This window comes from Microtus pennsylvanicus, chromosome X (genome assembly GCF_037038515.1).
Source record: "Microtus pennsylvanicus isolate mMicPen1 chromosome X, mMicPen1.hap1, whole genome shotgun sequence".
NCBI classification, from domain to species: Eukaryota; Metazoa; Chordata; class Mammalia; order Rodentia; family Cricetidae; genus Microtus; species Microtus pennsylvanicus.
This window is the reverse complement of record NC_134601.1, coordinates 3,642,285-3,653,911: the sequence shown is the minus strand read 5'-3', so window position 1 is coordinate 3,653,911 and position 11,627 is coordinate 3,642,285. Positions and strand designations below refer to the sequence as shown.

The 11,627-nt window shown below is 41.6% G+C and overlaps 1 protein-coding gene across 1 annotated transcript; it reads right to left on the bottom strand.

Annotated features, from left to right (window-relative positions):
- Nucleotides 1–211: 211 nt before the first annotated feature.
- Nucleotides 212–5,859, bottom strand: LOC142841645 (cancer/testis antigen 55-like). The gene is made up of 5 exons (XM_075958550.1): nucleotides 5,661–5,859; nucleotides 5,328–5,512; nucleotides 2,516–2,660; nucleotides 1,229–1,341; nucleotides 212–418 (listed from the first exon to the last, which is right to left on the bottom strand). Exons 1-5 carry the CDS (start codon nucleotides 5,857–5,859, stop codon nucleotides 212–214), a joined length of 849 nt encoding a protein of 282 aa, XP_075814665.1.
- Between the last annotated feature and the right edge of the window lie 5,768 nt (nucleotides 5,860–11,627).

Sequence of the window (11,627 nt, the reverse complement as noted above, 5' to 3'; positions counted from 1 at the left end):
CACTTACCGGGAGGGCAGGGCTGTTTCTTTACTAAAATCACGTTCCAATAGGACACATTTTTTTTTAAGCAACAAGGTACCTTCCTAAAGTGAGTCCATGATGCTAACGAAATCACCAGAATGTTCAAAAGAAGAGTCATAGCTCACATATCTTTGGATTATGTGTTCATGTTATTTTATTAAACCAGAGCCTTCGAAAGAATATTGAAAATTACGAGGCCTGGTCAATACACATTTCCACTGGAACCATTGATACTGCTCTCCAAGAACAGTTTGGTTGAATGCTGTCCACAGCAACTACATTCACAATGTCGTACAGCCCTGGAGTATAGTCTTTAGGCTTCTGGAGAGAGTCCAAGGTGAAAAAGATGATGTCGTCTACCACGCCAGTTCTTCCATCAATACTGGTCACACAAACCTATGAAGAGAAATGAAGACACTGAGTATGGAGAAGCAGAACCCACCACAGATGACCTTCAACAACCCCGTGGCTCTCATCAGCAGGTCCCTTGGCCCATCACTGATTCTCATCCTAGACACACAGGGAATACCTGGAAACTGTATCGACACATTCTATTCCTGTGTGATGAGAAGACATGTCCCTCAAGCTACCCAAGGTGGCCCCACACACTATCTCCTGTGTGATGAGAGGATGTGCCACTCGTGTTAACCAATATGGTCACACAGTATACCACCCTGACTTTACATCTAATTCTCAGGCTGTACTGACCATGGTCTTACCCACCTTTATCAGCAGGCTGAACACCTCAAACCCAGTGCACTCAACGTTTACCCACAATTGCTTCACAGTCAAGGTGCTTTCTAACTGTTGTTCACAGAACATCCGAACGTCAAGTAAAGCACACAGCCTAGGAATTAAGTATGTGTATATTCCACATTATTTTCTATTAGTTCTCTTTTCTTTTTTGGATTTTTTCGAGACAGGGTTTCTCCGTAGCTTTTTTGGTTCCTGTCCTGGAACTAGCTCTTGTAGACCAGGCTGGTCTCGAACTCACAGAGATCCGCCTGCCTCTGCCTCCCGAGTGCTGGGATTAAAGGAGTGCACCACCACCACCCGGCCTATTATTTCTTTTTCAATTCACATTCGTGAATGTGTCTACTTTTGCAGGGGATATACTGCCAAACAAAATTCTGAGAAAGAAAGTTATCAGGAAGGAAGGATAGGCAGTTATCTACCCATGACAAGGGCAACATGGAAGCAAATTACCTCATCCATATTCTGGGAGTTTAGCAGGCTCACAGCATGAATAGTGATGTTTGAAGTACCTGGCTTCAAGGAATACTCAACCAGCAACAAGTCCCCTTTAAAGGGCAAAAATCCTAAAACAGCCAAGAAAATTAGAAGGGTAAATATTATTGCGCTCAGGTCATGTCACATTACCTAAGGCCCTTTGTCACTGCAATAGGATGACCAACATTTCCAGAATGTAAAGTCACTTTTCCAAATGCTTATAGATACCTTTTTGACAGGTATGGTGGCTTGTGCCTTTAATGCCAGCACTCCAGATGCAGAGGCAGGTGAATCTCTGTGAGTTTGAGGCCAGCCTGGTCTACAGAGTGAGTTCCAGGACAGGTTCCAAAGCAACACAGAGAAACCCTGTCTCAAAAAACAAAAGATAAAATAAAACCCATCACAGATACCTTGAATATATTCCTACAATAAGGGAAGTTTATAATCATTTAAACACTGCTTTTTCTACCTTCATTAACAGATATTGACAACTAAGAACTGTGTGTCTCAGAGTAAGCAATTTGTTAGAATCACTGGTATTCCTCTTCAAATAGCCACATCTCCATTTGGAGAGGCAGCCAGGAACATTTGTAAAAGCAAATTGATGAATCTGAGTACCTCCCAGTGTACCTAGGCTAAAGACAAAGTCAGAGGGTCTGACTGTTGAGACTAACAGTGTTTTAGAACAAGGACACATAGAGAAGAGGTGGAGAGAAAAGGAACAAGAACTATTTGCACCCTGGCTTTGCAGTGATTGAAGTATTTTTTATGTAAATCCCTTGCATGCTTGATGTGTTCAGTGACTAGAAATTGAATGTAGTCAGATGTGCTGGCAAAAGTTTATAATCTCAGTCCTGGAGAGATGGCTCTGTAGTTAAGAGCTCCTGGTGCTCTAGCAGAGGTTGGGTTCCCAGCAACAACATGGTGGCTCAGAACCATCTGAAACTCTAGTTTCAGGGGACCCAAGACTCTCTTCAGCCCTCTTTGGGTACCAGGCACACACACAGTACACATATGTGCATGTAAATACTCATAGACATAAATAAAAATTAAGAATATTGCTACTGGTAGGTCCACCATGTTCCGGGGGAAGCCTTCACATCCTTGAATGTATAAGCAGTGCAGATTGGACTTGATCAGTGAATAAGGAGAGGACACAAAGTTGGGTGTGTAGGGAAGAGGGGTGGGCTCAGGGGAGGAGATGAAAATGGTCAAAGTTCATTATATAAAATTCTTGAAGAACTAAAAAAATGCAAACCATACCTCCAGAAAGTAGTTGCATGGGGAAAAATGTTTCCTTGCTTATGAAGATGTTGTCCCGTGTTGCGTAAGTCACACACTTAATGCAAAGTCTTTTGTCAAATTCTGATGGTTCAATACCATAGATAGGATCAGACATGGCTTTCACCTATAATACAAGGAGACAGTGATTGCAGCTAAAATAACAATTACAAGCAGATGTTGTATATGCAAATGATTCACCATCAAAACGATGGCAACTTAACAAGTTGGTTTGTCACAGTTGTAAGGACTTTGGGGACATACGACTTCTGTCAGAGACACAGTGCTTTATTTTTCACATCAAAACAGACCAGATTCATCAGAAATCATTTAAATGACAGCTTTCAATAAGATATATCATCATGGACATGAGAAGATGCATAAACTGTCTGTGCCTGTTCCATGGTTTGGTAAATGTATTCCAAAAATAAATTGCTCACCTATGTTGAATGCATTCACATCTCCCACTCTACAGAAAATCACAGATATACTCTACCTTGAAGAAGTTCAGAGTTTTCCTGGAAAACTTGTATTCTGCCAGTTCTATTTTTTTAACCTAAGAAATATGATTAATGGGGCTGGAGAGATGGCTCAGAAGTGAGTAGCACATATTGGTTCCAGATGACCTGAGTTTGACTCCAAGCACCCATGCTAGGCAGCTCATAATGCCATAAGCTCTACCACACTAGTGCTAATGCTGTCTGCAGGCATCTATACACAGGTGGCATAAACCCACAGGGACACATGTATACATGTTTAAAAATAAAGTAAATCTTTAAAAATAGAAATACCATGAACAAAGAGAAGAATAAAGATATATCTTCAGGCTTAAGAAAAGATTTTAATATTCTATTGCCCTTCCCAGTCAAATGATCCAATCTGCAGTACAGGGCCACTACATACAACAAGTTACAAAGCAAGATGTGGATCTGATGGAGGTGGGTCTTGTATCTTATCTGTTGCTTTCATTGGTTAACTAATAAAGAAAACTGCTTGGCCTGATAGGACAGAAAATTAGGTAGGCGGAGTAGACAGAACAGAATGCTGGGAGAAAGAGGCTGAGTCAGGCAGTCGCCATGATTCTCCCACCTGACACAGCCACAGGTTAAGATCTTCCCTGGTAAGCCACCTCGTGGGCTACACAGAATATTAGAAATGGGTTAGATCAATATGTAAGGGCTAGCCAATAAGAGGTTAAAACTAATGGGCCAGGAAGTGTTTAAAAGAATACAGTTTCTGAGTAATTATTTCGGGGCATAAGCTAGCCATGTGGGCGGCCGGGTGCCGGGGACGCAGCCCTGCTGCTCCTATTACTACGTGGATCCTTGTCTTAGGACCGTATGTCAAAAACAGGGTGATTGAATGCTTGCATGTTTGCACTTATATACTCATACAGCTTTTAGAAAGAAACAAAACCAACCCAAGACACAGTGCATGGGGCTTGTAATCCTAGCAATTGGAATGAAGAGACTAGTAGAACGACTGTGAATTTGAGGTCAGTGAAGGCTATGTAATGAATTCCAGGCATATGATAAACAGATTAAGAGCCTGTCTCCTAAAACAAGAATAGATAAAATGAAAAAGAAATGAATGTTTGCATAAATTGTGAATTGGCATTAGCTGTACAATTCTTGATAAAACAAGAAGATACAATGAGAATACTTATAGTATGTTAAAATTATACATAAAATCAAGAAAACAGAACATTAAGTAAAATAATGGGAAGAAACATGAACATTTTTCCTAACAAAGATAGATATTTTTTCCTAGCATGGAAAGAGCTATTATGAATTTAACTAATGAGAAGAACAAAAAGAGAAAATTGCTACTTTATCACTAAGATTTAAAGAAATTCGGGAGGTAGGAAATTGTCTCCGTGGGTGAAGTGCTTACTTGTGTAACCATAGGACCTGAATGCTGATTCCCAGAACCCCCACATAAAAGCAAGATATGGTGGAATCCATCTGTAACCTCAGTCCTGAGGGTAGAGATAGACAGATTCTGTAACTTTCTGAACAGTTCAGAATATCCCTAACAGTGAGCTCCAGGTTCTGGAAGAGACTATAAATATAAAGGGGCATGAGTAACTGAGAAAAACATGCCAGTGTTGAAATATGACTTCCACACATGTCTGCGTGCTGATTCCACATGCATACAACACATGCAGGCAACACACACATATAGAAACCAAAAAATAAAAATTTTCATAATTTGAAATATTATAAATTTATATTAGTTCTCATTTTACAATAATACAATATACAATTATTTTTATAATAGTTTAATAATAGAAATTAATAATCTATGTTTACCAATACTGGCAAAAGGCTTTTATATAACCTGTTGGTGAGATAATCAATTTAGATAGTATAGCTAAAAGAAATTTAAAGTCATCCAGTGATATGTAAATACTTGGACATTTGTGTGTGCTAAGTAGATCTTAATTGGTGTATTTAAAAGTATGGCGCACACAGGGCTGCTCGTGCTAATTCTACTAGTTTGAATGCATAGGATAGAAAGCAGCTTTCACTAAGAGATGCAAGCTATGGAGTGGGGGGGGGGGGGATAGAATGACCATAATTTACTATGTTGTTCAAATACTAGGAAAAGAGATGCAAAAGATTTAGGAACAAAAAAACATCACTGCAGTTGAATTTTAGAGCATCATCAAGTCTTCTAAACTCAAAGGAGAAGGTTAACTTTGACCCTATGTCCACAATGTTGCTTTTCTTAATCCAAGAGGAATAATCAAAATGCCATTACTGTGAGGGAATGTTAGCAAACTCAGGCTTACTTTGATGGTTTTCACTGCGTGAGTTGTTTCATCCTCTTCTACAAGAGCAATGACGCTCATTCCAACATTCACTGGAACATTTCCACAGACCATGTCAGGATTAAAGAAGATGGTTTCATTAATCCAGCCGTAGTCGGGGCAGAGATGGGTCACAATTCCTCTGACAGACTTCAGCTTGAAGTTATCTATGAGACAGGTAAACCAAGGTCACACTGGCTCCCATCAAATACAAGCGACACACAAGTCCTACTCTGACCAGCTGTACAGATGTAAGCACATATTGTCACTTCTCTGAACACAGTAACCATTTCTGCTCCCTAAGGTTGTGACTACCGAATGACACCTCCATGGCATCTGTGGGTGACCTGTCCCAGAGAGCGCAAGTGCAGCAGCGCTCATCTTCCCTGCTCAGAAAGCTCTGGAAACCCCCACTATTACTAGGGTAAGCCTGCCTCATCACCAGCAGCAAATGCATAGCCCTGGCTCTAAACTCTGACAGAGCATTAGAAGGTCTGAGCAGATGTAAGGACATGTTACCAAATTGCCTTTTATTCGTCACAAGCACGATGGGTAAGTAATGTTTGGGGATCTGGCTCCAGTATCCTGCTGGGACAACCGGCCCCCTTCCTTCATGGTACCCTCCCTATGACTGACTCCGCCCCCTGGCATCAGATAGTGTGTACTCAGGAAAAACGACCACATTCACTCTCAACGTGAGACGCGCCCCTTCACTGGGGACTACACAGAGGCATCTTGCCAGGGAAAGGCAGAGACAGTACAGCCCACAAAGACTCGTGTCACGTGTCCTTTGAGTTCATCCAAACCGCTTCCTGCCTTGGCACACCAACGGAACTTAGGGAGAGTTCACTGTTGGCCTAACCCTTGGCAACTTAAGGACTTAACCGCCACTCTGCATGGCGGCGGGTCCCTCCCCGCTATTCAAGCCCCACAGCACCTCATGGTGGAGGAGACCCTTTCTGAGGAGTCTTCTTAGGTGGGGGATACGGGGAGAACGACTCTCAGAGCCAAAGGATTACCTTGAATCTGGGGTTTTCCATCAGATTCTGCCCGCCTCCAAAAGAAATTTAAAATACCGCGCAGAATTCTCTGCATAGTTGCCACTGGCCTGGGCAACCCAGCGGCTTTCTGATGAGGCTTGAGATCTTCTGACCCACAGGTTTGCTTCCTCGGCCTCCCTGAGTTGGTGGCTTACAGCTAACCACCAACTTGAGGAGAGCCTCGGACAGCGTCCCTCCTCTGCTGCTTCCAGGTTCCTGTGTGTGCCCTCTCCAGGGAGACTGCACGAGGTCACTAATGTCCAGCCAATGAGACGCAAGGCTTTGTTGACGTCACGGCTATACATAACGAATGAAACTGAGCTGGGAAATTTAGCCCCGCCTCCCACACAAGTGAACCAATAGAAAAGTATATGGAAATTTCAAAAGTTGGCCCTTAGTACGGGTACCCGGAGTGTGTGGCTACCTATTTAGTGTTTCTGCTTTGTACGCTTTCAGGTTCATTTGGACCTTTTGGCTTTGGCGGGTTTTTTTCGTTGTTTTTTTAAAGTTCTTTGGGTGAGAATTTATTGATTTGAGATGGTTCCTTCTTATTATTGTAAGCACTTAAGTTTAAACATCCCTTGGCTCACTTTTTTTCACTCTATTCCATATATTTTGACATAACTTAACTTCTTTCAACACTAAGTGTACCAAAACTTCCTTTGATGTGCTTGTCATTAGATAGGTTATAACTGTATCCTTAATTTCCTTTTCATTTTTTATTCCTTTGTTTGGATTCTTCTTTTCCTTTAGATTCCCTTTCTCAGATTGTTTCTTGCCTTTTGTCCATTGAATTTTTAATTGAATATAGATCACCTATTATCTTACATTAGAACAGTGAGACTCTTATTTGAATATTTTATTTTATCAGACAATTGCCCGGATTTAGTTTACCATGCAGGGTCTTTATTTCTTTCACTGAAAATTCTTTCAGTATAAGACAGATGATTCTTTGCCCCCTTTGACATTAATTTGATTTCTGGATTTTCTGATTCTGCTGGCTGCCTTTGAATCTTAGCTGGCACTATTTAAATGAATGGAAGATAGTTCTACAGCACAGTGTATCTCTCATTAGGAATGAAGGAATATCATACCCATTGAGTTAAAGAGATTTCATAGGGCTGATAAAATGCTGTAATGGTTTCTTTTTTCAAGTTCTTCCTCTTTCCCCCCAATATCTCATGTATAAAAGAAGGGATTATAACGATTGAGACATTAAAGAAGCTTCTAGCTCATTACCTGGAGTGTGTCTGGGTCTTTCATGCAATTATGCTTTTATACATTGGTTTCTGTCATTCACACTTGGACAGAGTCCCCACGCCAGTATGAAGAGCACATACCTCTCCCGGCTGCTCACTCTGGACAGATCCTTACTGAAGCAAGTTATGTTTTTTGGCCTGATGTAATCAGAAGTTTTCCTATTCAGGACAGGAAAAGCAGTAAGTCTACCTGAACAGACTTCTCTTGTTATTTTGAAAGTGGAAAACTTGAGTCTGAATCGTGCTTTTCTGAAAATTCCTGAACTAGGCATTTTGCCTGAATACAGAATGTGCTGCACACTGCTTGACAGATGACCACAGTCTTGTCCCTGATGACAAGAAGTCCTGGCCATTCATCTCCCTATGGCAAAAATCATTAAGAAGGGGTCAGATAGTTGGCTCTGAAGATGAGAGCACTTGCTCATCCACGTGGTGGCTCACAATGATCCATAATCTCCATATGCCATCTGCTTCTCCACAGGTACCTGCTATATGTGGTGCACATAAGTACAAGCAGGCAAAAAAACCTACACAAAAATTAAATTATTATTTAAACGAGAAAATGATCAAACAGGAATTTATCCAAAAGCACATACAAAGAAATAAACACAAGAAAATATGCTCTATAGTTATATATATATATATATATATATATATATATATATATATATATGGCAAGTAAAAACCAAAGCACAGTAAGAAATATTGATAATATTTAATAATTAGCTGAGCATCGTAGCACAGACCTAAAATTCCAGTGCTTGGGTGGTAGAGGGAGGAGGATCAGGAGTTCAAGCCCACTTTAGCTATATAGAAAGTTTAAAAGCCTCTTTCAAATGTACAGAAAAAGAATGTGTGCTGAAGAGGTGGCTCAATTGTTAGGAGAATTTACTTGCTCTTACAGAGGACCAGGTTCAGTTCCCAGAATCCAAGGGCTAGTGTAGTGATACTTTGTTTGTGATCTAACAAGGCAGAAGATGAGATGCAGATGCAGATGGGTCTCTGTGAGCTCAAGGCTACCCTGGGGTACACAAGATTAATCTAGTCTTAAAGAGAATTAGAACCAGGCAGTGGTGGCTTTTAATCCCAATACTTGGGAGTCACACACATTTAACCCCAGCACTTGGAAGTCACACATGTTTAACCCCAGCACTAGGGAGGTGGAGACAGGAAGGTATATGGCTGGGCTGAGAGAGTAATATGAGGAAGGAGGAGACGGGAGCTTGGATGCAGTCTGAGGTTTCGTTGAGATAGCAGGCAGTCTGAGGATTTGTAGAGATAGGGTTGACCCTTGGTCTGAGCATTGGTAAAGGTCAGAGCTCTCTAGTGGCTGACTGTTCTGCTTCTCTGATCTTTCAGCTTTCGCCCCCTAACATCTGTCTCTGGGTTTTTATTATTAAGAACAATTAGAATTTGTGCTACAGGGTAGTTCACAACCACCTGTGACTTCAGTTACAGGGGGATCTGATGCAGTCTTCTGACTTCTTTGGGCAAGTACATGATACACATACATACATGCAGGCAAAACATTCATACACATAAAATTACTAGAAAAATATGTTAAATAATGAGAAAATGTACCATATATCTCAAAAAGCTAGAAAACAGGGCTACTGGTGAAGGACAGCTGAATTTAGATTGTCTGCTCGCTCTATGAGCTCCATTTTCTAAACAAAATCTTTTGTAAGCTAAACATTAGGCCGAAGCAGACAACATTTGTGTTTTGTATAAAACCCTGTCTCAGTGTCGATGGCTGGGACAAACACCATGACCAAAAGCAACTCGAGGAAGAAAGGGCTTTTATCAGTTTACAACTCTCTGGTAGTACTCCATCACTGAGGGAAATCAGGACAGCAACTCAAGAAGGGCAAGAACCTAGAGACAGGAACCACAGCAGAGGCCATGAAGGAACATTGCTTACTGTCTTGCTGTCCTTCTGGAAAACAGAATTTGGCAGAAAATACAAAAAGAAAATCAAAACTGAAGACCTAAATCCATGCTTTGAAATCTGTCATTGATAACATATGTAACCCTGTGGAAATCAAGTTCTACATTGCAATTTAAAAAATTATATGTTTATTTTTACCGTATGAATATTTTTCTTGTATCTATGTCTGTTTGCCATTCATGTACCTGGTCCCTGTGGAGGCCAGAAGAGGGCATTAGATCCCCTGGAACAGGAGGTACACGTGACTGTGAGCCACTGTATGGGCGCTGGGAATCAAATTTAGGTCCTCTGTAAGAGCAGTCACTGCTCTTAACCTCTGAGCCATCTCTCCAACTGTTATGGATTTGTTGCAGGTTCCCAGCAGCTTGCTGCAGGGTCAAGACCAGCGGCAGGTCCACAAACCAAGGTGGCTGCTCCCCTGGGCGTCCCCGGAGGCTAGCCATGTGGGCAGCAGGTGGGCAAGGGGCAGCCAGATAGACACACCATGCAAATGGTTTTGCTGCAAGCTGCTAGGGTCCCAAAAGCGGCCAGTCCCAAGCAAGGACAGTGCACGAGACCACACAGCAGGTCTCTATGTGACTGCAGTGGGCAGGCCAGAGAGACTGATAAACATACCATGTAAAGTAAAGTTAGATATTTATTAGGTGGGTCATGGAGGGGAAGGAAAAGGGGGAGAAGGGGAAAGAAAGAGAGAGAGAGAGAGAGAGAGAGAGAGAGACAGAGACAGAGACAGAGACAGAGACAGAGAAGGGAAGAGGGAGGGGACCAAGAGGGAGCCAAGATGGTGAGGAAAGGAGAGAGGCTGCAGGGAGTGGGCGTGGCTTGTCTCTTAAAGAGACAGCATTACATTCCCACCTCTTTTTATGATAAAAAGCGGGCGATTAGGCACCACAGGTGGAAGGAATTGGGGCAGCAGATTCTTAAGATTTCTTCTTGCTTATTTGTGGGTGTCGTCTTTGGGGGGGAACCTGAGAAGGCTGGGTGCTGGCCACATCCTGACACAGCTGGTCTCTTTGATCCTGTCTGGTGATTGTGGTATGGAAATGTCTGGTGTCTCTTACACCTAATTAAGGTATTGGTGGAACAGAGGACAAAGTTAAATTAAGGAAAAAAAATTTAGGATCAGGGAATTGAGGGGGATGTATCTGACTTGTTTAAGGTGGATCCTTCAATTTGGCTCCCTGGAACTCATAAGAATTCTTTGGGTTTGTGAAAATAGAGGTTTTAGACATATGCATTGTATAAACAGTAGCATATTTATGTTATAATGACTGTGACAGATATTTTTGCACAATGAAAAGTATTTCTAAGACTATGGAAGGAAGCATGAGAGATATTTGACCTGACATTTGTTTGGTGAGGTTGTCCTTTTTTAACTGGCAAAACCTTTCAGCTATCAAACTGCATCAGAGATCTTTGAGAAGGACAAAATTTTACTTGAGTTATTAATTAAAAATGACAGAGAACTTACTTGGTTGGCACCCAAAGTTACTCTTTAGGGTCATCCGTGGTTGCTGAAGGTTGCATTTGCCTTTTGCTGTTTAGCACAGGGCCTGCCAGGCTCCAGAAGATCCTGTGGGCTGAGAAATCTGTAAGAAGACAAGCCTACCATGACCTGAGCAGCTAGGCTGTTGATTCCAGCAATTCTGTCCACATCTGGAGATCTTCAGTTTAGATGAAAGGCAGTTTTACCCAATGGTCAGTGCTCGGCAGTTGAAGCGAACTGTGGATGGACGTTGTTGTGTGTCCATTTGTCTTCTGTCTTCTTTGGAGGAAGCAGAGTGCTGTTGCCAGAAGCCAAACTGTCTCTTTTGGTTATGAAAAGTTTAATGATTAAATATTTAAATATCACATTTCCCAGATCTCTGAGCAGTTGAGGGCTGTTTATTAGGTATAATTACAGTATAGAATCCACCTGGAGAACTGCGTCTGAGCTTGATGCATTGGCTCTTAACAGGTAAGATTTACACTCATAAAAAGGCAGAAAGAAAAAAAAACTGCTTGCAATAGAAGGTTAATGGCAGAACTGACAACA

Coding starts and splice junctions, on each gene's coding strand:
- LOC142841645 (XM_075958550.1), bottom strand. CDS start 5,859: ATGTCCTTACATCTGCTCAGACCTTCTAATGCTCTGTCAGAGTTTAGA. Junction 5,513..5,660: donor TGCCATGGAGGTGTCATTCG/GTAGTCACAACC, acceptor CCTGTCTCATAG/ATAACTTCAAGCTGAAGTCT. Junction 419..1,228: donor ACTCCCAGAATATGGATGAG/GTAATTTGCTTC, acceptor TTCTCTTCATAG/GTTTGTGTGACCAGTATTGA.